The following is a 26,149-nucleotide window of genomic DNA, read 5'->3' on the forward strand; positions in this document are numbered from 1 at the left end:
CTCAGATGTACTTTTAATTTACAATTTCTGCAAGGTTCAATGCTAAGGATTTTTATCAAACAACAATTTTTACTTGCCCTGCCAAAATTTTCACTGGCCCCGCCCCCACCACAAAAAAGTAATAAATAAATGAATTAATTAAAATGGTTATTGTTTTCATTGTGTTTGAGCCATGCAACCTTAAGTTTATGACACCAAATTTCACAATTATTGATTCCAATTTTGATACCACAGCAAAAACTACTAGCCTAACTAAAACACATTTTGAATATTATTAAAGACAAGTAAACAAATAATCAACTCATGAGCAATACCACAAATAAATACAATAGAACAAATATTCAAATGAAATAAACATTGCTTTTCCGTTTTTTTAGGTAAGTCTAACAGTAGTTATCAGGTACAGAAATTAAATAAATTAATCAGATGTAAAATAGAACTGCATATTCTTCACTGAATAAATTAAGTATAGATTACTCCTTATTAAAGTTATAAAATTTATTCAGTCAAGAGCAGTGAGTGATTTTTTTTTTATTGCCCTTTGTTGTTTGATTAAAACATTAAAAACAAACAGCAGCAGGAATATTAGGCTGCAGTCAATTTAAGACCCAATGCCTGGATCAAATATAGTGTTACACGTGTGCTTTATTTCTCAACTGTTTACATTCACTAAGACATTAACCAACTATGTTTACTAGGATACTCACCGGGCATTTTGACATAATTTTGTCTGAATTTGTTTGTTCAAGTGTAAGAAGACATGAAAGAGAACAATGTAGTATTCGATCCATCTGGCAATCATTGGTGTCGAGCCCTGTGTCTGTGAGGAACTTACAAGTTTTACAAGAGCAAAATTGGTAATTCTTAAAGAAGACTTTTAAAGAAGTTATATAGGTGCTAAATAATACACTAAAAGTACCTTAGGCAAGTTTATTTATATAGCACATTTCATACACAATGGTAATTCAAAGTGCTTTATATAGAAGAAATTAAAATAATCAATAGAAATCAGAATAATTAAAACAGTTTAGAATAAAAAATAAAATACAGTACAAACAGTCGGATGAACAGTGGCACAGTGCTCATTCAGTAAATGCACAGCTAAACAGATGTGTTTTGACTACTGTAGGAGCACATCTGATCTCTTCTGGAAGCTGGTTCCAGCTGAGGCTGGCATAATAGCTAAAAGCAGACCCACCATGCTTAGAGTGAACCCTTGGTATTTCTAGCTGATGTGATCCTAATGATCTGAGTGATCTGTTGGGTTTATATTCACTGAGGATATCTGCAATGTATTGAGGTCCTAGGCCATTGAGTGATTTATACCAGTAATAATACTCTAAAATCAATCCTAAATGTAACTGGAAGCCAGTGTAAAGACCTGAGGACTGGTGTGATATGTTCATATTTTCTGGTTCTGCTCAGAATCCTGGCACCAGCGTTCTGTGTGAGCTGCAACTGTCTTATGGTCTTTTTGGAAAGGCCAGTGAGGAGTCCATTACAATAATCCACCCTACTGGTGATGAAAGCATGCACAAGTCTTGACTGGAAACAAAGCATCTAATTCTTGCAATATTTTTCAGGTGATAGTATGCTGATTTAGTTATTGCTTTGACATGACTACTGAAACTAAAGTCTGACTCTAGAGACACACCAAGAATCCTGACTTGATTTTTAGTTGTTTGACTCCTAGAGTGAAGGTATGCGTTCACCTTGAGAACTTCATCTTTGTTTCCAAACGCAATGACTTCAGTTTTGTCTTTGTTTATCTGAAGAAAGTTTTGGCACATCCAACTGTTTACTTCATCAATGCATTGGCACAGGGAGTCAATGGGGCTGTAATCGTTAGGCGATAGGGCTAAGTAGGGATGGGCATTTCAAGCAAAAATAAAATTAAAAAATTCAAAGATCAAAGATATTATTCGATTATTATTTGAAAATCGCTATCGTATAAAATCGTATAGGCTACACACCAGAGCATGTGAGCAAAGTGGAGCGGTGTGACGCTTAAACATAAATGAATAAAAACTAAAACATACGTTTCATAATTATGTTTAATAATTTAATGGTTTTTTTTATTTATTTCATCTATGTTGATTATATGAAAATGGAACCACATGAGATGAGTAAGATAGGATCATAAGATGCCCAATATATCGAAAAACATTTGGAATGGGTCAGACATGATTTTGAGTTTTGTAGAAAGCCTTTCTTTAAAGTGAATTTCGTTTTGTATAAATTGTATCTTCATTTTAATCAGTGTTTCATCAACAAATTGCCTGGATTAATAAATAAGAAGCAAATATAGTAGACAATATAATCAGGAACACGAAGGTGCCGGCGCGTGAACTGGAGTGCGTCTCATAAATGAACTGAAACTCAGCGTATAAGATACTTGCCACACAGACCTGACAAGTACAGTATATCTATAGAATGCTTGAAATGTCTACTTTTAAACAAAACAATTAAAAACTAAAAGAAATGGGCTGCGAATGAAATTCGTATGAAGTGTGCATTTCTCTCTATAGGCGCGTTCACTACTGCGAAGATAGCGAATCACCATCGTCAACTTTATCTTTGCAGCCGACACTGACAGAAAACACTAGTTTATTAAAAATTTCAAATGTTTCATGCATAATCATTACTTTTGGCATTTTTTTGTGGCCAGCTTTATGCGTGCGTTGAGATACGGAACAGGCAATATATTACCAAAACGCTCATTATGGTTTAGCATTCTCTCCCATATATATATAAGTAATTAAATCAATATAAGTATGTGATTAGAGTAATTGCTTAAATTAACTACTACTAGTTGACTAGAAAAAAAACTTTAGTCGTGCACGGGCAGCCCTACTTATTTCACATATTTTCTAACCAGTGCGGGCGTTCTGAGCGAGCGTGCGTAATCTTCATAAATGCGCTCTCCGCTCTGGAGGAAATATTACCACTCCGCTCACATGCTCTGGTGTAAGACAATGTGTATCTTCTTCTGTTGTCTGAGAGTTGATTGACAGCTTTTAGATGCATTTTTGGCATTGCCACCCTCTGGTTACATGAACGTGTCACCGCATCAGAACCGAAAACATGGGGATTTTTTATAGAGAATAATCGCACAACCTATTCGATATTCTATAATAAAATCAACTAATCAAATATTCGAAAATCGTGACTCATTCCTAGGGCTAATTAGATCTGTGTAATGTCTGCATAGCTGTGGTAAGCAATTTGGTTCTTAAAGGGCTGAGTTTTAGACTAAATACTTACCTAGATTCACTATATACCACTTACATACTTTTTTGGCCAACTTTTAAATCAATCATATACATTCATTGGGGAAAAAGCAATTACAGAAGGTATTGCTACAATCTCGGTGAAAACTAAAATCCAACAAGGAAGGCATCAAGGCCTCTCACTTTGTTTTGGAATGGACCCATTTATTCCCATGCTTGCACCTCCTTCATAAATGCATTTATACTGGCTGTTTTGGAGTAAACATGCATTATCTATAAATGCACCTTTTTGTATGAATGCAGCTTCAGATGTGAATTCTGTTATTTTACAGTGTACAAGTAGGGCAGTATTTAGTCTGTATTCTTGGTCAGATAACATGTTATAACAGTGATCCATCCTCAACTAAAACACTAGCGTTACATTGTGTTGAAGTCATTCTGTGTGATGAAAGCTGACTCATCTCTCATCTCTGTGATCTAGACCTGATGAGACCTTACGGCGCATGTTCTTGTCATCGCTCTTCCGTCCTGATCCTACACCCACTGTTTAATGATATTAAATCACAACCGTCCGGATATTCTTCCTCACAGCCACATGCGCTATCACATGCTTCTCCATGTGGAAACGTGTGTCTGTGATTTGCATCAACCTTTGTAAGTGTAATGGCAGAGAGGAGATGATAGCCATCCCACATTAAATCTGTTAAAACCATATAGCGCTCATATTGATGGCCCACAGTGCACACTAACAGGATATTAATACTGCTTTATCCTTCTTATCTTCACATTTCAAAGAGTCTGAACACATTATTATATCAGTTACTGTCATAATCAAGTCTGGAGGCTAAACAGAGAGAGAATGATGCGGAAAGAGATAGAATATACTGTCATTCTTTAAGAAAATTTATATGGCTTGAGTTTTAGCTCTTTTCATTTTCTCAACTGCACAAACACACATACACCGCCACAAATGGGTCAAGATTGAAGATAGCAGCCATGTTAAACCCACTTCCTCTTCTTACCGCAGACACACACTTACACAGTCGCTTTGGCTAATTGAGGAAGCAGGCTGTTTCACACCATGTTGCTTTGAATGATGAGATTAAATGTGCCACTTGATTTATGTGGTAAAGAGTTGCATGTCTCACCTGAAGAAGGTGGGAGAGGTGAAGAATCTCATAAAATACTGATTGGTTCATGTGTGAATAACCACAACGTTAACGCCATAAAAGAATATCTAAAACAAGATGTCTTGCTGAAAGCTGGGTTTTTGAGATCTGTCCTGAAGGGAGGGTAGTGAATCAGAAAGGAAAGGCTCAAGGGAACTCAAGGGGGCTTTGTGAGTTGATAAAAAAGCTAATAATTAAATCTAAATATGTAACGTTTAAATGAATTTAGATAATAAAACAACACTAAACTAAAAAAAATATATGTTTCTGGGACTTTTTACCAACATCAGTGAACTGTAAATATGCAAGTGTGTTGTTATCTTATCAAAAGTGGGTTCGGTTGAGAAAAAAGTTTGGGAATTGCTGCTCTAATGAGTAAATAAAAATACATAGCACATGATAATATTGACAGCAATAGTTCTTTCTTACTTGGATTGAACTATTTTGTTGATATTTTCTGTTTAATAAGGTCTATTATTGGGGTTTTGCTTACATTACAATTTAAAATGTAATAATACACAACAAAATAATGATGATCTTGTAATTTTACAAATTCTTTCTTTCTTTCTTTCTTTCTTTCTTTCTTTCTTTCTTTCTTTCTTTCTGTTAGCAGAGGTTGTGGCAGTGATTGTACTTTTGCTCCAGATTTTGCTGTGCTATTTTTAGGGTGTGTGGGTGGGCTGGCTTATAAAGAGGGTTGTGTGTGTGTGTGTGTGTGTGTGTGTGTGTGTGTGTGTGTGTGTGTGTGTGTGTGTGTGTGTGTGTGTGTGTGTGCGTGCGTGCGTGCGTGCGTGCGTGCGTGCGTGCGTGTGTGTGTGTGTGTGTGTGTGTGTGTGTGTGTGTGTGTGTGTGTGTGTGTGTGTGTGTGTATTTATGTGTGCTTTTAATTCAGAATGGTCTGTGTTGAAACCGAAACAGTAATTAAAGTGTTTGAAGACAGGCTCATGCACACAATGTTTGTGCATAACAAGTGCACAATCACATCTTGTTTTAATTTGATTTGATTTGATGACTCTTTTCAGTGCTTGTTACTTTTGTCATTTTTTTTATTAACATATAATTTTGTAAAGAATAAGTGAATAAATTTAAAACATATACATACACAGCAAAACATTCAATACCATCCAAAAGTTTCGGGTCAGTACATTCGGCAAGGACACATTGAATTTATCAAAAGTGACAGTAAAGACATTTATAATTAGGGGTGGGAATCACAGTGTACCTCACGATACGATACGATACATGATACATGGCTCACGATACAATACATGATACATGGCTGATGATACGATACATGATACATGGCTCACGGTACAGATAATATCATGATTCATGATACAGCAATTCTGCGATAATCAATATATTGCTAGACAATCCTATAATTATACAGAAAGAGAGAAAGATTTATTGGCCCTATCGATATTTTATCCCACCCCTAATAATGTTACATAAGATTTCTATTTCAAATAAATGCTATTCTTTTGAACTATCTAATCATCAAATAATTATTAAGCAGCACAACTGTTTTCAACATTGATAATTATAAGAAATGTTTCTTGAGCAGCAAATCATCATATAAGAATGATTTCTGAAGGATCATGTTACACTGATTAAAATTACATTTTAAAATATATTAAAAAAAGAAAAGTGATATTACTGTAGTTTTGATCAAATAAATGCAGACTCTGTGAGCTAAGTTACTTCTTTAAAAAAACATTAAAAAAAATCTTACAGACTCCAAACTTTTAATATGCATGTTTGTATAGACATAGACATAAAGATTGTGTTGATGATGGTTTATTGGTTGGGAAGCAGTACAGAGATATCCCAAGATGCCAGTGATTTTAGTGTCTACGCTCAAAGCCAGTGACACACCCATGGTTTACCACACACTGGCTCTGACACACACTTTACACTCACTTACACTCACACACAGGGAAGCCCCAAGCTTGCAGAATCATAGACAGCTTGACAACTGGTGTGTCTCTCAGTTTTCCAGAATGTTCTGGTTGTGTGTCATTGCTAAGTCGAAAACCTTTGTAGTTCGTTATTGAGAACCATCAAAACGATTTTCCTTCTTAAGAGCAAATATGCCAGTTGTATGAGCATATTTTGGACATTACTTTTGCAGCAAATCAGGTTCTGTTCAAGATGCAACACACAGACTGCAGACAGAGTTGGCATAAAATTGCAGAGTCACTGCAGTGCATCAATACTCATCAGAATACGATGCTCACAGCCTGCCAACTCGTTGACCTTGTGTGTGTGTGTATCTGGGTGTTTTTCTCTGGGTGAATGTTCTGAAAGAAAAGATCTCTTTCGTGATGAAACCTAACTTCTTTTTTTTCTTCTGTCTCTCTCAGCCCAAGCTAATGGCGAAGGATCTTCTAGACCTGGTGGCGTCCCATTTCAACCTGAAGGAGAAGGAATATTTTGGAATCTCTTACGTAGATGAGACGTACGTATACCCAACACATCCGATGAAATACTACACATGCCTCTAACCTATGAGAAAAGACTGTCAGATGAAGCTGTAGTCATGAATAGTTCAGCTCTCTGACTGAATGAGTGAGCATGCTGTGATAATGCCACAGGAGATGATTGGCTTCCCTCTTTCTCCCTTCTTCACTTTCTGCGACAACCAGCTTTTCATTTAGTCCTACACAGTGTGACCTACCGCTGTGCGGCATTTGTTAGACGTATCTTCGCATGATTTCTTTAAGGCACACTTAAGAGCAGCATCACGTCTGTTCTCGCTGCTAGTGTGCTTGGGGAAATGTGTTATTTGTAGTTTTCAAAGATTTTGAAATGTTGTCTGGTGACCTTTGATCCGCCCGCTGATCCTTCCCAACAAGGGGTTGACAGTTTGCAGTCGCCAAGGACAACATGCAAATAGACAAATGGATTTCTGTCAGAAACAAGTGCACACACAGTGTGAGTTCAAATTTTCCTATACAAATACAATTTAAAACACATTGTGTTGTTGCTTGTCAGTGGTACTTGCTAAGACTAGCATCAGTATTTCATATATCAATGCAATACTTCCCTGAGTGCTTTTGTTTTTGTCATCACTGACTAAATTATGCATGAAAATGCACATGTGATGACATCTTGAACATAAAACTACCCTCTTGTGGCTCATTTTTCACATGATGTTTTTTAACGTTATGTGGTACTATGAATGAGACATTGTAAGATGATGCAAGATTTTCCGGTTGCTGTAGCGGATACTATCAGTCATTTCTCTTGGGCTGTGTTTCAGGGGTCATTTCAGCTGGTTGCAGTTAGATCGTCGTGTGCTGGAACATGAGTTTCCCAAGAAATCTGGACCCATTGTGCTGTACTTCTGCGTAAGGTAAGTACAATGGCATAAAAAACACAATAAACACGTGTCACGTCGAGCTGCGTTTTTAAGCATCAAATTGGACGTTTGATTGCGCCTACGAATTATCAAAAATGAAAATATAGTGGATTTGCTCGACCGCCATGAGTCACCGCAAACGGAGTGATACAGACGCTGAAAGAGCTCCAGTGCTGATACAGCTGATCTCAGCCAATCAGATTCAAGAACCAGAAAGAACTAATATTGTATAAATAAATATAATGTTCTTATTACATTAAACAAAAAATCACAGTTGCTTAAAAAAAAACAACACTTTATGAGTGAATTGGCGTCACCACTTCTGTCTGAGTATTTTCGTATCGGGGGAGAGGGGTTGTGTCTGTGTTTGTTTATTCTTTTAAATTAGCGGGGTCAGTAAACCACAGCTCACTAGCAGTTACAGAGAACTTAGCCAATCAGAATCCACCATTCCTCTCATTAACACCCCAAGCAATTTGAGCACCATGGCAACAGCAGCGTGTTAATCAGACTGTGTTTGAATTGCAGGGCATGAGCAGATATCTGCTGGGAGGGTTGTTTCATTTTTATATTTGAATTGCATCTGCTTCGAAATATGACCAATACAAAGAGCAACCCAGTATATGTATTGCTCATGTGTGTTTGTATGACTCTGTGTGTGTGCGAGAGAGTTATAGTGGGCAAATTTGTTTGCTCCCTCGCAGTATTTTACCGTGTAAGTCGCAATCAGCACACAGTCATACATCACCACCCTCGCTGTGGGTAGATGCTGGTTTATTGCTGTCAAGCTCCGCATTAAAATAGCTCAGCAATTGTTGGGACACATTTGGATTGCTTTTCTTTCTTTCAGTCTATTCCACTTGCATCACTTTGCTTTTCTGGGTCACACACAGACACAAACACTTAAATGCACGCATACGCACGCATGCATTTTGCTTTAAATGCTGCATGCGTAGTTGTAAGTCTTCTGCTTGAGCTATTGCACGTCAGTGCAGTTTGAATTAGTGTGAAGGCCCCGTTTTAATGCATGCATGATGTCCTGTGTACATCAGTGTGTATGTGTGTTATCCTTTCTGCCTGTGAATGGGCTATTGATTGGAGAGAGCTAAAGTCTTTGATGCGTTTAAGACTCTGTCTCACTCACATCTCAAATTAAACCAGCTGTCAATGCTGTTTTAATCACTTTGATCTCTCTTACTTTCACTCATTTTCTCTCTCTCTTCAACTCTTTCTTTACTGCCAGTTACTTCTTTACACAGTCATGGATTCAAAGCATATATCTTTGTCATGTGTCGTAGGGTTCATTTTAAGTTCATTGTGTGCCTCAGTGTACGTTCAAGGTCATATACATTACATGCATCTGTACATATATTTATGTATGTGTGTGTCTGTGTAACCGTCCACATGTGAATGTCACAGGCTTGAGCCTTCAGCTGAAATGAAAACTGGCATGCCGAGACCGCTTATTTATTCATGCTGATTTTGAGACAATTACTTATGTGTTTGTTTGTTGTTGTAGTTACCACTAACTCTAATCAGAGTGCTAAATGAAGCTTGTACAGTGGAAATTGTTTTCTTTTTGTGGGTTTTGAGAAGGATGGAGACAGCAAGAGGATATAGCGAGTGTTTATGTTGCCCTCTGGTGATTGGTTTTTGAGTGTGTATATAATAAATCTTTTTTTTTTTTTCAGTGAGTTCATTGAATGACCTGCTAAAGTGAAATCAGAATTGGTTACTCACACTGAACAATTTTTAATCACATTCACAACTAATTTTAATCTGTTAATTGTTATTGTGTATGTAGTATATAAAACTACAGTCTTTAAACTTAGCCATTTTTGCTGAGTGTATTTTCTCTTCAACAGGTTCTACATTGAAAGCATCTCTTACCTTAAGGACAATGCCACAATAGAGTTGTTCTTCCTCAATGCAAAGTCCTGCATCTATAAGGTAAACTGTTGTCACTGCTCTACCACTAGAGGGCAGTATTAGCTACTACCCTTAGCATACATTTGTTACCTCCATCTGTTCTCCTGGAGCATCTTAGCCATAAATTCCATGTAACAAATCACTCTGGAGCTGCCGGAAAATGACATCATGACAACACTGATTGGCCTCTGGCACCATAAAAACATGCACATTACCGAGCTCTTCTCTATCGACTATCCTTCAGGCACCAAACAGCATAAAATAAAATGTCATGATATATACATATGTGTAAAATTTACGTATGTATGTAAACTTTTTTTTTTAAAGAACTGCATTTAATTGATCAAAAGTAACCATATATTTTGACATTGTTTGATAAAGATTTCTATTGCAAAAATATAAATATGCTGTTCTTTTGAACTTTCTGTTCATTAAAGAATCCTGAAAAAACAATATATCACAGCTTCCACAAAAATATTAAGTAGCACAACTGTTTTCAACATTGATGATGATAACAAATTTCTTGAGCACCAAGCTAAGCTTACTTAGATTGGAACGCAAAAGTCTGCACTAGAGAATCATCATGTGTCATGTGACACTGAAGACTGGAGTAATGACTGCTGAAAATTCAGGAATAAATTACATCATAAAATATATTAACATGGAAAAAAGTTATTTTAAATTGCAACAATATTTCACAATATTACATTTTTTTTACTGTATTTATTATCAAAAAAATGCAGCCTTGGTGAACATAAGAGACTTTTTTTCAAAAACAGAAAAAAACTTTCCAACACCAAACTTTTGCTAAGTTTTAAAACGTATCAAAAAGTGTTTAATTCTTCCAAAAACATTCTGTATTTGTGAATGTCATTTGTCGCATACCACACATTCCCACCATGAGCTCATTGCTCACACTCTACTTTAGAGTCAGCTTCCCAATATATGCCAGTACTGTGTGTGTGTGTGTGTGTGTGTGTGTGTGTGTGTGTGTGTGTGTGTGTGTGTGTGTGTGTGTGTGTGTGTGTGTGTGTGTGTGTGTGTGTGTGTGTGTTTCTGTGAGAGACATTCCTGAAATTCTTGTGTTCTGCAAAGGTTTTGAATCGGTCATTTAAGTAGTAAAGACCCCCTACACTTCAATAACCCCTCATCTAAAAAACCCATGTGTGTGTATGTGGCTTTGTCCTGCTATTGATTACACAGGAAATAGCTGAAGTGATTTAGATAGACCCTTCAGTGATAAGTCAGCAGATCAGGTCATTAAAAAAGAGAGAGAGATAAGATAAGATAAGAGGCAGATTAATGGAGTTGTCCTGTCTGCTGTAATCCTGAACCTAACTCTCTCGTTCTTTTTCTCTGTCTGTCTCCAGGAGCTCATAGAGGTGGACAGTGAGGTGGTGTTTGAACTGGCCTCCTACATCTTACAGGTAAGATCATTTTGGACTGTTTATCATTTTATGCACCTTCATGAACCCTGCGCTGAACTTTTATGAAGTTCAGGACGTCTCAAACACACGCGTGTAAGCATTATAGAGTCATATTCCGGTCACTACAGTATTTCAGCCTGACAGGGTGCTTTATTTTAAATCTAAAACAGGATGTTTCCTTTGTACTGTAAGTTAATCATACGAGGGAAGTACTTTAGAGAAATACGGTTTTCCTTTACGATGTGTATGTGTGATCCAGGTGTTGTAGTATAAGGTATGTTATGTGTGTTTGACCTTTCAAAGGATTCAGTCCAGATGGCTGCCACTGCATTCCCCAATGAGACACACACACACACCTGTGTATCAGAGGATACAATCTTTCCAAGCGTTCTTGTCTACCAGCAAAGACTTATTATTGATTCTAAAATATGTCATTTTCTCTCCCACAGGAAGGTAAAGGAGACTTCACGAGGTAAGAAGCTTTTTGAATGAATGAATCACCTTCCATTGACCCCCTTTAACATGCACACACTATCAAAGTTTCTATCAGTGTGTCATTGCAGAGTGAAAGCAGATCCAATTTGTGGCATATATCAAACTCTCTTTCCCACATAAGCACATGCACACGATTCAAGAGAGATGGAGAGAGAGGGGGAATGAGAGAGATATGGGGGTGTGAGCCCTGGGAACGGAGACAGAGGGGAGGAAATGGAATGCAGAGGATAAACAGTGTTAAATTACACACACTAACCTCTGGCTCTCTCCATTACACACACACACACACACACTCTCTTGAAACACTTTCTACACACAGTATCTCAGCTACAAATCTGTCACATGTGCATCCTTCCAGCTTTACTCTGTCACTCTGTGTCTGATAGTTTTATTCAACTCTATTTCCTATCACACTTCCTCTCAGCCTCTCTGTCGTTCTCTGTTTGGAGTGGCACAATATGCACATTTTATTTTCGTGAAATACCCTAGTAGTCTACTAATTTTGCCAAAATGTGCAGAGCACATTGTGAGCGATATTATACAATTTAACCTTCCATATAAAAAATTAACTGGAAGTGATATCAAATGAGATTTTAATATCTAAATCTTGACTTATTAATTGATCAACGTTTTTACACAAATTGGTTGAAAATGCAGCTTATAACTAGTCATATGACAATTATTATTATTTTTGTACACAGTTGTTATTACAATTTCAATTATTATTATTATCATTAATTCTTCTTTACATAGCTTGATAAAGATAAATAATTAAAGTCAGACAATAAGTAATAAAAAAATGAATAATAGATTATTATTCTTATTATTGATAATAATAGTAATTTCTTATTATTCTTATTATACTTTTTATTATATTTTTTTCCCCGTGTCTTTAATTCTTTCTCTTCATCATTTGCCGCCTTCTTGCTGTTCATTGATTCTGATTGGCTGATTCTTTGCCCTGTTAGGTGGTACTCTTTCTGAGCATTTTGTGTTATTTTTACAGTAATGATGTTACTAGGGCTGATCTGAAGAAACTGCCTGCACTGCCTACACAAGCACTGAAGGAGCACCCTTCGCTCGCATATTGGTGAGAGACACACACAGCTGTCAGCTGATAATGAAGAGGTATTAACTAGATGTATCTGCTCCGTGATTTAGAGCACCATGGGAAAGGATTCCCTTGAATAATTCGCTAACATAATTGACCTCAGATTCTATTTGATGCGAACGAAGTGTTTCACAGATGCTGCCGTTCGGAGACGCACACACTCACTCACTCACACATTCATATTGAGCAGGCCGGTGTACTTCCTGTTCTAAGAATGAACTTATCTCCTTCATGGTGTTGTGTTTCATTGGCTGTGTCTCTGTACATCTGTAAGCTCTTACTCTTGTCCGTTTCGTGTTCCTGTGGAATTAAAATAGGCTGACAGCCACATTCTCATGAACATTGTCATCTGTTGCCTCTAATGTGTGTGTGTGTGTTGCAGTGAGGACCGGGTCATTGAGCACTATAAGAAGCTAAGCGGACAGTCCAGAGGCCAGGCTATCGTCAAGTAAGAGAGCGAGAAAGAATGTTATGTCCAAAATGTTCACTAAGTTTGACGACCAGAAAGTGTCCAAATGCTTTTCACCTTAAAGGGATTGTTCACCCAAAAATCTAAATTCTGTCATTCCAAAAAATACTTTCTTGCTTCTGTGGAACACAAAAGAAGACACAGCAGTTTTGTCCTTATTATTAAAGTCAATGGCGACATAAACCTCAAATATCATTATGTTTGGAAACAGAGAGAGCAAGAGTGAGATTTAATGTTTTGGAGTCCATTGACTTTCATCATGGAAACTCTTTGTGATCTTTTGATTCAGTATCTAAAGAAATGTCATTCATGTATTTTAAGGTTGCCTGAAGTATCCAAATCCTTTTTCTACTTCCGAGATCCACTCCCTCATGTTGTCTGCTAATGCAAATTGTTTGCATATGGAACATAAATTACATATTGTCAATGATTTCTTCTTTCTTCTCTCTCACAGTTATATGAGTGTAGTGGAGTCAATGCCCACATATGGAGTGCATTATTACGCTGTTAAGGTGGGTCAGTCTGCTCGGAGGGGAAATTTATAAGTACATCCGTCAGTGCACACACACATACACACACACACACACACACGTATGTTCTCACAACCTGCAGTATCGGCACTTTATTTAAGTGTTAAAGCATGCTTAAGACTGTGTGTTTAAGATAATTATGCTGTCATCAACCATGAGCTGACACTACTCATCTTATCGCCGTGTGTGTATTAATGCTCTCTTTTTCTCTCTCTTGCTCTCTCTCAGGATAAGCAAGGTATCCCATGGTGGCTGGGTTTGAGTTATAAAGGCATTTTTCAGTATGACTACCAGGACAAAGTCAAACCAAGAAAGGTAAGACCGTCTTTCCTCTGTGGACTTACAACAGTTTGACTTTTGTTTGTCCTCTCTTCACATCTCTTCACCTCCATTATCTCTAAATGGTTTTACTTCCCTGATGTTAATTAGTAGATCTTGGCTTTGCATAATTTGTCCTGCACCATTTGTGCTACAGACCTGAACAATACCTTAACTTGTTGAGAAAAGGTGTCCCATTACTTTTCTACACAATCAGACTTGTGATTGTCGCTTGTTAGGCGATTTTTTTGACTTAGGCAACCACCTAATACTAGTCACTTCCCTAAAGCTCTTATGAAGTTTTGTTTCTTCATGTGGGAGAGAAAAAAATCTGACTTCTTCTTTAAAACTCTCTGCTTTGCAGAAAATCTAGTGGATGTAAGCAGTTGTCCTGTCGCTGTGTTTTGAAACTTAGTGTGAGCTTCCTCAAGTGTGTGTTTGTGAATATGTGTTCATCACCTGGTCACCTTTGCTTAACCTCAGGACATCATCCATTAGAAGTCTGACCGTCTGACACTCGGGTGTGGTGACCTCAGAGAGGTCATGACCTCTGGCAGTCTGACCCCTTTAGACAGGGATTCTCAAACTTCCAGACAGACAATCAGTGACACCCAGTAACTGAAATGCTACAAATGTGTCTCAATCAAAAGAATCGCTTGCTGTCAGAATGACTTTACTTCAGGTGTGCGCCCCGTTAGCTTTGGTTTTCCATACTCACAGCACACACCCGTGTTTAAATTCTCTCCAAAGGACAGGCAAAAACTTCAGCCTGTGGTGAGGAACAGAGAAACCTTTCCGCAAACCGCAAGTTAAAAATAGCTTTCAAAGCAGAAAGTCTAGCCAAGCGAAAAGCCAAACTCAGGCCTATTTACAGAGAAGGATCTGTTACAGAAAGCGAGTTAAAATGAAACGCGGCAGCAGAGGTCAGCTCAGAATGTAGGGAAGAGAAACCAGCGAGAAGAACAAATGCATCTGCAAAAACGCCACAGATGCAAAATAAACAAAATTATAGTTCCACTGACAAATCCACCTAAACCTGGATGACAATTTAAAGGGACAGTTCAATCAACAAAAAAAAGTCACCATTTACTCACCCTCATGTTGTTCCAACCCTGTAAGAATTATTTTCCACTGCAGAATGCAAAATAATAAATTTTAAAGAATATTTCTACTGTTTTTATGCATATAGTGCAAGTCAAAACAAGATTGGATCCCATTGACTTTCATTGTATGGACAAAAAAAACACTGAGACATTTTTCCAAATATCTTCTTTTATTTTCCACAGAAGAACGAAAGTCCTCATGTTTGTAATGAGGGTGAGTAAATAATGACAAAATGTTTAGTTTTGTATGAACTATTCCTTTAATTACAGTGGACAAGCAGACGTCCAGTCCTGCATGAAATGCCAGTCTGCTGCTTTATATTGATCTGATCTGCATTTCAGATGGGTCATTGCCACTGATGTTCTCCTTACACAGCTTGTCTCCATCACACATGCACGTTTTCGTGTTTTGATGATAAGCTTTCATGCACTAATAGTTAGTGGCTGTTCTCCATCTGTGGGCAGTGTGTGGGACTGTGAGTTAAAAATGCCACACACTAAAAGTTGCAGACATAGTGAGTGAGTGGTTGGGTTTATTTAATGATTTTCAAACTAATTTAAACCCTCTCCTAATGAGAGCATCTTTGCCAAAGTGTGTGTGTAAAGTTTTACAGAGGCGTGACCAGTACATTTGTGGTTTCGTCATGAATTGTGGTGCGTGTGATTCTCAAGAGCTATTGTCCTCTACCTAAACCCCCTCCAGCAGCCTCCCTGACTCCAAAACCCGCAACAGGAAACCCAGCAGCAGACACCCGCAGGATTACTGTCGCCCTGACAACACAAAACATGCTGGAAACATTAGTGCATCTGACGAATCTGGGACCACTCCCCAAAAACTGGCATGTGTGTAGCTGTTTCTGATTCGTTTGGATCAGCTCATTAGCTCCAGTTACTAAAAGATTTGTGCCTTATAAAACGTATGAACAGCAAAGCAAATATGAAAAGCGTATAGTTGCCTTTCTAGCCAGATGTGATGCTGTAGCTATGAATCATGAGATGCAACCCTTGAGTCACCGGTGATTATTTTCATTCTGTCTGCTGCTGGTGACCTTTGACCTCTCCAATGCCCTGTCTTTTCTCAATAGCGCTCATTATAGCTCTGGCTAAGTAAATACCATGCCCCACACACACACAGTCTTCCTGTACTCTGTATGTGTGTCTTTGTGAGAGAGGGGTTGGGGGTTTATTGTATTATTCTGTGTACAGACAGACTGCAGGGTGGGCGTTGTGCATTATATTAAAAGGAACAGCAGTGAATGTGAGTCATAGTGATGACACACCTATGACATTTACTAAACTCCCTTATATTGGAACATTCTGTGTAAGCAGGTTTTGGCCAGCTAAGTGGTTAGCTGTTCTAAAACCTAGTTGGCTGCTTATTATAGGCAAGATTATAAGGTATCATTGTATCAATGAAAAATCTTTTTTCAAATAGTAGACAACAAATTTAGGCAACATTGCATGTTTTATTGACAGACCATGAATGCATTTTGCACTGTTTGCTAAATGCATTGCAGTGTTTATTTACATCCAAAATGGTTGGAATTGGTGAGAAGGTTGAATAAAAACTAGTGTTCAAAAGTTTGGGGTTGGTAAGATTTTTTTGATGTTGTTGATCCTAATGATTTTTGCTAAATACTATTGCTTCAAATATACCCGTGCTGACTCACATTTTTTCCCCATGACAACAAAGCTGAATTTTCAGCATCATTACTCCAGTCTTCAGTGTCACATGATCCTTCAGAAATCATTCTAATATTCTGCTCAAGAAATATTTCTTGATATTATCATCATCAATGTTAAAAACCAGTTGTGCTGCTTAATGTTTTTGTGGAAACTGATCATTTTGGATGAATAGAAAGTAAAAAAGAACAATTTATCCAACATTATAAATGTTTACTTCCACTTTTGGTTAATTTAATTCGTTCTTTCTGAATAAATGTATTGTTTTCTTTCTTTAAAAAAAGTCTTTCCCCAAAATTCGGAATAGTAGTGTAAATCTATGTTGTTCATTAATACAAGTATTGATGAAAATGGTACCATCTTATTGAGAAAAGTCTATTTCACTCAACATTTTTGTATGAGTTGTGTTTGCATGCTTTTGTTTATAAGTTTTTAGTTTAGCTGCATGCTTACATCAGACTTTATTGGAACTACATCTATGTCTTCAGAACAGAAATGGGGTTTTCAGATAGAGGCATGGCCATTCTCTGGACCCTATCACCATGAGCCTTCATTTTAAATCCTTTGAAGTCCAGAACAAGGTTTCTGGAAATAACTAAATCTAAATAACAAAACAACACGAGGCCTAGAACACAGTTCAGCTGTGAACGAGCCAGGATTCAGCTCATAAGGGCATCACTGGGCACTTGGGACCCTTTGAAATGCCTTTTCTCTTTTACAGCCTCTCGTGACTGCATGCTTCAAAATCATGCACACTTACAGTTGAGATTGTCTCATTCCAGAACAATAGCTGAAGTCCCCAGTTCCACCTCACTGTGCTCAAAATACTCTTGTGTGGTTAATGCCCCATGCCTCATTGGCTCTTATAACTGCAGAGAGCTACGGAGTGTTTAGATGTCATGGAACATTGTAGCCTCACTCACTCTCTTTTTCCTCTCCCTCCCACTCTCTTAAGGATAGAGAGAGAGATTAGTATCTCCATAATGAAAGTTGTTTTGAAAGTGTTGAGGGTCACGTTTGTTCTTGGTCCCATGAGACCATCAAAGCATCTCATAAACACCAAGAAACATTCACTTTAACACCATCAACAACTCTCTGCTGTTCAGTGACACTGTCTCGGTGATATATTGGCATTGAAATTGTAAGGAATTTAACTCTTCTGGCTCCAATTCCACTCAATGTTTTCCTGAAAATGGTCCTCTGTTTTATCTTAATTAATTATTTTTATAGCTCAGCACTTTGTGCTTTATAATGTGCTTTAAAAAATTTCTTTATAAACAAGTTTGAATTGAATTTACAATTTTAGAACTTTTGAGGAACAATATACTACAAAAAATCTTTGGTAACATATTTTAATGTGCTATTTATATTATTGAATTACCATAAAACTTGTGTATCAGTATAAGCTTAGTATTATTTATATACTTTTATAGTGTTTATTAATATTTTAATCAGCCTTGATTTTTATATTTGGTTTTCATTTGACAATTTTGTTATGTGATTTTGTCATTTTTAATTATTTTGATTTTGTGTTAATACTTTTATGTAGCTTTAATTGATTTTATTTCAATTTTGGTTTTAGTACTTTTATTACTTCAACTTATTTACTTATTTCAACTTATTTATTTAAGTAAGTTGCCAGGGCAACATTTCTAATTTTTTAAGTTTTTTATCTAATATTTATATTTTGTTTAATTTCAACTTCATTTAAATTATTGTAAAATATTTTTTTTAGTTTTAGTTAATGATTACAACACCAATGTGTCACTACACCAATTCAAACCAATAACAAGTTTGAGACTCTTTACAGATTCTTTACAAGAACTCCCTCAAAAGAGTCATTTGTTCACAAATTGTTGTTCACAGATCTGTATTCTTGTGATTCTTTTTGTATTATTTTGCAATAACTAGACTTTCTCATTTCATTTATTTGTATTGCAGGGGTGGGCAGTATACTGATAGACACGATTAACCAGTAGAAATTTGTCAACCGGTAGAGAATTTGGACTATCGTCTATATCACGGTTATGCACACATGATGTTTCTGTGCTGTGTAGTCACGAAAGCTTATTGTATGCTTGCATTTTTAAGCATTGTGGCTTAAAAAGCAAGTGAGTTTAAACCACTGATGCTCAATAAGCAGCAAAAGAGAACTCATTTCGCTATATGAGGGCACTGTTTGAGAGACGCACATTAATTAAGCCGCTGCTTATAGAGCGTGTGTGTACTGAACTGAGTTTTTTTTGCCTCCTAATTGTGCTTAAATGATTAAATACACGTATCATTTATGTCTTTAGTGAACGTAAACAGTTAAGAAGGAAAACACGTGTATATTGAATCCGTGCATTTGGTCTTAAAGGGACAGCAGCCTAATATCTGCTGTCTTCTGTGTCATTAATGTAATTCAAACAATAAAAGAGATAAAATCTCTTGAAATCTTGAAGTTTTTCATGTAGGTCTATTATATTTGTTCGGATGCAGGACAGCTATTTGAATGCAGTATTTTATCTGCATTGATGGAGCAATGCAGACATTAAAAAAAACATTAACAGAACCGATCATTGTGAAAATCATTTGGTTTTGAATAAGAAGCAGTTCTTAGTTCCCAATCCTAGTGATATATGTGGAAATAGTTTTGTGTGTGTGTATGTGTAACTATGTTCCTTCCCTCCCCTCTTCCTTCATCTGTCCATTGTTTTCCCAGGCTCTAAACATTCTTGAGCTCTTTAAGCCAACCCCCCTCCCTTTCCTACTCCACTCTCTTCCATCCTTTCTTCATTTTTCATCATTTTTTCCTTTATTTTTCTTCTTTTTTTCCCTTATATCAAAATCTTTGCAAGGGAATGCTCTTACTATTGATATTAACAGTAATTGTGGATAGTTTATATAGCCTAGCTTTGGAAAGAGTGTATAGTGCTCTCTCTCTCTCTCCTGTTATTAAATGAAAGCAATAGATTCAGTGAGCGCACATTCATACCACTTTCTCCGCCACTCTCTTACTTTTGCGTTTTCTTTGTGTCTGTGCAGCTGATGGCTCGAGGAGTTCAGTGTGTGCATCTCAGACAGCAGTGTGTGTGCGTGATGGTGTGTAATGAGAACCAGAACCTGGTTTCTTGAGTGAATGAGGGGAAAAGAGGTGGAGGAGTTTAACAAAGCTGTAGCAACTGCATTTTCAGGGGTTACTACAGCACACACTCATAACACATCACTCTGAACTCTCCATAAACCCCGCCCACACAGGAAGTGTGTGTCCCAGAGGGAGGAGAGGCTTGGACGGGGTTTGACTCCCCCCACACTTGCTTGCTTTCTCTCTCCATCTCTCTTAAGCCAAACAGTCTCTCTCATTTTACACATATACAGAGGTGGGCTCGATGTTCCCCAGTATTTAAGGAGGATTTTAATCACACACTTTCACCATAAACACAAAGGTGAATGAAAAAGTAAAATATCTTTGCTTGGACTTGCATTTTGGATTGTGTTTTACTGGCTGTTCCTGTAGTTTTCTGATCTGGAAGGAGTTCACAGTCTGAAGACATTGGAGCACCATCCGTGGAATGTTTGATTGACGTTTTGGGAATGTTGTTAAAGCGTTCTCTCATCTCTGCAGGTGTTCCAATGGAGACAATTGGAGAATCTGTACTTCAGGGAGAAGAAGTTCTCAGTGGAAGTTCATGACCCAAGAAGGTAAATCTACATTACAGCCTACACATGCTCGCTCACACACACAGGTCATGGACTATATAGGCTTACAAACAATGTCTATGACACTGACAGGACATGCGGTGGGGACCACTTTCACTCCAACCCAGCACACATTTTAAAGACAAGTTTGTTTAGATGTCATGAAACGTTTGAAAGATCTCAGCGGTTTGTGGGTCCCTTTTGTATGTTTTTGTTCTTTGATTCTTTTCAATTCAAGTGTGGGAATAATTGGAATTACTTGGAAGTAAAGTGACATGATGTACCGAGCTTTAAACATAGGATATTCTACAGCATCAAGAGTAAAATTGGGTTGATTATGAAGTATCTTTATAAAGCATTTACATGTCAGTTATACAAGGTTTCTTTTGTTTATTCTAAAATATGTCAGACTTTGACAGGAAACCCCATTTTCCTGTCCTCCTCTTCCTTAAGAGAAACATTGTGAGAGAAATGTTCAAAGTTAGACTGGTTGGCTTCCATCCACAAGCGTTTACCGAGCTAAGCTATTTGTTATTGGATTGAAATCTCTTACTTCCTGTGGCCTGTGGAGAAGAGCGTAGAAATACAACTGGAACAAATGAACAAAAACATACCCTACTCTTTCTGACTCTCTGAATCTGTAGAGATTGAGATGCAGTTTGAGTTTATTCCGATTCTCTGCTCTTCTCTCGTCCTGTCAAAACTGGGGATGTTTCGGATCTTCAGTTTTTTCTGAATCTCTCTCCATCGATATTAAGATGTGTTTACGTTTTAATCAGGCCCTTATGACATCATCAGTGCGTGCTGAGAGCTGGTTAGTCTTTTAGGAGAGCAGACGCTGCCAAAAGCAGCAGCACACGCTGCCTCAGATGCTGACAGATAAACCGCCTCATTCACGCTGTTCAAACAACAACCACGACAGCCCAGAAACGAGGAGAACACGGGGGGAGCTCACAGAAATGCTGGAGGCTGGGGAAATAAGACATGAAAGAGAGCAAAACAGTTTAGGAAGATGAAACAATTTGTTTATTTTGCAGCATGAGGGTCTATAATGTATTTTACTTCTTGTTAGATTCACTGTCATTCAGTTATCATTGCAACACACACACACACACATCAGAACACGAGGGTCTGCTGTTTATCTTTGTTCTAGTGGAGAGGCCTGGAGGTTTTTATAAAGCCCATCACAGGACACACACGTGCGCTGGGTTTGACCACAGTGTAAATGGAGTGTGTGTATGTGGGCTACACTGTGTGTGGTATGTTAAGTACGATACATTGCATGACTGTCAGGAGTACTATGTGCTAACACCAGTTCACATTTCATATCTCCCACATAAATATATATTATACAGGTGGCTAATAATATGGCAGACAGTATAATTTAAATGGATTTTTGTGTTATGTTTTTATGTGTCTCTCTATTATATACATTATCATTCAAAAGTTTGTTTTGTTTTCTTAAAAAAAAAAAAATTAATATAAATTAATATCAAACTTTTATTCAGAACATTCATAAGAGAATCCTAAAAAAAGGGCAATTGTTACAACATTGATAATCATAAATGTTTCTTCAATACCAAATCAGCATATTAGAATGATTTCTGAAGGATCATGTGACACTGGAGTGGAGTGATGATGCTGAAAATTCAGCATTGCATCACAGTAATAAAAATCAAATACATTTTAGATCAAATAAGCTTTGTCTTAGCATTAGCTTAATTAGCCAGCAACAAGATGCTCAACAGTGTTTTTTTTGCTTGTGTTTACTTTGGCTTGGAATGTAGTTCTTCTAATTTAGAGGTAGTATCCTTTTATGACAGTGTATTTATTGAAAAGCAAACACAAATATGCTGTGCATCACATAACAGTGTTTTAAATGTGTTTGGACAATAATAAACATTTTTTACATCCGTTTCTGCACTGTCAATGTCATAAAATTCAGTGAATATAAAGTCGGTTTGTGTTTGCTCCAACTGCAGGGCGTCGGTAACGCGAAGGACATTTGGTCACAGTGGCATCGCCGTGCACACCTGGTACGCCTGTCCCACCCTCATCAAATCCATCTGGGCCATGGCCATCAGCCAACACCAGTTCTACCTGGACCGCAAACAGAGCAAAGTAAGTGTGTTTATGTTTTTTAGGATCTATGTGTGTGTGTGTGCGTGTGTACTTGTACAACTATCTTTGTGAGGACTGGTTTTAGACTATCGGTGTGAGGACAAAGAGAGTAAAGTGAGACATTTTGGCTGGACCTCACTTTCTGAGATCCATTTAGAGGCCTGTGTGAGGGTCAAGACTTAGGTTAGGCTAGGTTTAGGGGTTCGGTTTCGGGTTAGGCACTAGTTGTGATGGGTAGGGTTAGGAGCTAGAGATTCCATTGTGTCAATGAATAGATACACAAAAATAGATGTACAAGAGTGTGTGTGTGTGTGTGTGTGTGTGTGTGTGTGTGTGTGTGTGTGTGTGTGTGTGTGTGTGTGTGTGTGTGTGTGTGTGTGTGTGTGTGTGTGTGTGTGTGTGTGTGTGTGTGTGTGTGTGTGTGTGTGTGTGTGTGTGTGTGTGTGTGTGTGTGTGTGTGTGCGTGTGTGTGTTTGCTTGTTTACCTTTTTCTTACTACAACAACCTTTCTGTGTGTTTCTGTGGTCTCCCTCGAACCATTTCACCGTCTAGACTACCATCTCTCTGCAATCATCAGGGCTACATTAACTTTCTCTCTTTCACTCACACACACACACACAACTATCTGTCTCTGATCTTGCTCATGGATTCTGTTACACTTTTAAAAGCTGCGGAATGTTCGTCTCCTGGAAAAGTCTGACACACTCGTCACAGCTGGCAAGCACATTCACTCTCTCTGTCTCTGTCTCTCAGAGTAAGATCCACGCAGCGCGCAGTCTGAACGAGATAGCCATAGACCTGACAGAAACAGGAACCCTCAAGACCTCCAAACTGGCCAACATGGGCAGCAAAGGCAAAATCATCAGCGGGAGCAGCGGGAGCCTACTGTCCTCAGGTCAGAACGCACACATGCTCGCAAGTCACCTTTATTTATATATCGCTTTATACTTAACAGATTATTTCAATGATGCAAAAAGAATTCAGTTCTGCTGTAAAGCAGCTCTAAAATGACAATAGTGTCATTATTCATCAGAAGAACTAGTGTTCAGTTCAGTTCAATAACTGTAGAGTTAATCAATTACCAAACTAGTTCAATTCCGCAATAAGCAGCTCTGCAGAAGATAACAGTGTCATTATTCATATGAAGAACCAGTGTTGGTTCAGTTCAGTTCAATAACTGTAAAGTTGATCAATTATGAAACTAATTCAGTTCTGCAATAAGCTCTACTGAAGACAATAGTGTCATTATTCAGCTTGAGTCAGTTCAGTGATTGAAATCAGTTCAATAGTGTCAATACTGCAAAATGTATAAATGATGAAACAATTTTGATCCGCTATAAAGCAGCTCTGCAGAAGGCTGTCATCATCCAGCTCAATTCAGTTATTATCCGATAGTGATTCAGATTACTGAATAGGGTCTTTCGCAACAGAGGATCCTTTTCATATTTCCTAGAACTATTGGCGGAAATACCCAGATTTTGGCGTGTTCGCACCGCAGGAACTAGGAACGATTTTAGTTCTAGGAACTCCTTTTGGATGAACTAATTGAAGCTCCTACTTTAGGGTGGGGTCTAAACCAGCACTATAGGAACTACCAGTAACGTTAGTGTACACGATTGGCCGAACGCACGCGAAACACCAGCATCCGCCAATTTTTAAAAAGCTAAACAAAGATTATAGCCTATATATTTGCTCCAGAAACTAACTCTATGAACATGGAAAACGGTGATAGATGGGCCTCTTGACCTTTATTATACAATACAGCCTAATTATTTTACATTAAAAAAAAATGTAATCCATTATTTGTTTCACCATGTATACAACATGTTATTGTTACACCCTGCCCAGTGCTGTCCTCCACACAACGTGTAATATAAAGCCTATGAAAAAAAAATAGTGAATGTATCTATGTTGGCTATGCTGTACATTATAAGAAAAAAAAAAGGTTAAATACAAACATTACATTCTAAACCTAAAATCAACTGATTGCTTACTATTTTAAAGCAGAAATTAAAAAGACTAAATTAAAAATCAAAAGCACGTACGAAGAACACACATTCACTCATACGAGCATGGTTAAATTACATTAATGGGCAATTGACATTTTGTCAGAACCTCTAGTAAATTACATGTTATTTTGTGTAGTTGTCTATTCGGAATTGTGAAAGAATTGCAATCTCTATTTAAAAAAGAAAAAGAAACCTTAAACTTTTGTAGTGTGCACTTGGCTTCATATACTTATATTATATGTGTGAATTCAATGTTTATGATTTCATGGTGATGATGATGTCATACGCTGGGAGTTTTGGGGTGTGGGTATGTGTGTACATTTTCTATGGGGTGAGAGTGAGAACAGCTTGTCTTGATGCTGGTTTTGGACTCCTGCCGTGGTGTCAGATATCATGAATTAAATGAGCTCATAGCAGGACTGGTGTCAGTCATATGATCTCCCCTTTCATCTGGGCTGTTTCTTCAGCCTCTTAATCATTGACCACACGTGAAAGATTAGTGGAAGGTCAAAGAGAAAACGAAAATTCAAAGAGAAAAAATGTAGGGTAGCACTTGATGTTATCCAATTGGAATTGATTGGAGAATCCAAAATGGAGTCATACTCAGTTATTTCAGTTCACATAGAAAGTTTCTTCTTTGGAAAAACATGCGTGCATTGTGCACAATAAGGCATTAAGTAAACAATATCTATTTTTGATTTCACATTCACTTTAAAAAGACTATTCAGTGGGACATAATGGAGGGAAATAATTCCACCACTGGTTTTAGTTGTATTGTGAAAAGTTAGGCTGTTATACTTTATTGTTGTTGGTATTATTTGTTTCTGCCCATGCAGTTTTGCTTATATAAGCAGAAAACAAAAAGTTGTTGTGCATGACTCCAGATTTCAGTGTCACATGATCCTTCAGAAATCATTCTGATATGCTGTTTGTGGCAAATTCAAGCTGAATAATGGCGGATACGTGCATTGTTATAAATGCACTACAGTTAAATGTGCATGTGTGTGTGTCATTGCTCTGTAAAGTCCTCAGATGTTACAGGAGACCCCTTTTCAACTGTAGTGTCTGAAAAGATAGAGATATTTCACAGAGACACTCTCCAAAACAATGTCCCTCTGTTCCGGTGACAGAATTATGCTGTGTTTTTGTGTGCCATGCAGCGTGATGCCTTTCTTTGCAGTAGGTTTGCTTCATAGGTTCACTACAGGAAGGTTCTGCACCTCTGGAGTTCCCATGAACCCCACCCATAAATGATTTTCTCCTAATGTCTTTCTTTTCACATCTTTGTGCTGGACATTTTCCAGTGGGAAGCAAAAATGATTTATTTAGCTTCTCAGCAGTTCCAGACTTGGTGGAGTGGAAAAGCTCTTTGCAGCTAAATTCTCCTGTCTCTCACACACACAGGAACTTGGAGGCAAGAAATCCCACTCTGCTTCACTCGTATGTTCATAGTGATTCTGGGAAGACAGCTGTTTAAATGTGCCATTAGAAGTGCTCACCTAACAGCTGGTTT

The 26,149-nt window shown here is 37.6% G+C and overlaps 1 protein-coding gene across 16 annotated transcripts in view; it reads left to right on the plus strand.

Moving 5' to 3' along the window:
- Positions 1-26,149, plus strand: part of frmd4a (FERM domain containing 4A) — a 183,991-nt gene that overhangs the window by 144,950 nt on the left and 12,892 nt on the right. For 8 of the 16 annotated variants that reach the window (XM_077193670.1, XM_077193668.1, XM_077193666.1 and 5 more), the window contains exons 3-14: positions 6,763-6,857; positions 7,662-7,754; positions 9,626-9,710; positions 11,060-11,116; positions 11,566-11,588; positions 12,618-12,701; positions 13,105-13,170; positions 13,646-13,703; positions 13,950-14,036; positions 20,433-20,509; positions 22,489-22,627; positions 23,381-23,522. In XM_077193670.1, coding sequence (XP_077049785.1) covers positions 6,763-6,857; positions 7,662-7,754; positions 9,626-9,710; positions 11,060-11,116; positions 11,566-11,588; positions 12,618-12,701; positions 13,105-13,170; positions 13,646-13,703; positions 13,950-14,036; positions 20,433-20,509; positions 22,489-22,627; positions 23,381-23,522 — 1,006 coding nt within the window. Of the gene's footprint in view, positions 1-6,762; positions 6,858-7,254; positions 7,334-7,661; positions 7,755-9,625; positions 9,711-11,059; positions 11,117-11,565; positions 11,589-12,617; positions 12,702-13,104; positions 13,171-13,645; positions 13,704-13,949; positions 14,037-20,141; positions 20,254-20,432; positions 20,510-22,484; positions 22,628-23,380; positions 23,523-26,149 lie in introns of those variants that run through there. The other 8 variants (XM_077193667.1, XM_077193665.1, XM_077193662.1 and 5 more) reach the window with 3 other exon arrangements.

This window comes from Siphateles boraxobius, unplaced genomic scaffold (genome assembly GCF_051911475.1).
Source record: "Siphateles boraxobius isolate OS27281-9 unplaced genomic scaffold, OSU_SipBor_1 31, whole genome shotgun sequence".
In the NCBI taxonomy this organism is placed as follows: domain Eukaryota; kingdom Metazoa; phylum Chordata; class Actinopteri; order Cypriniformes; family Leuciscidae; genus Siphateles; species Siphateles boraxobius.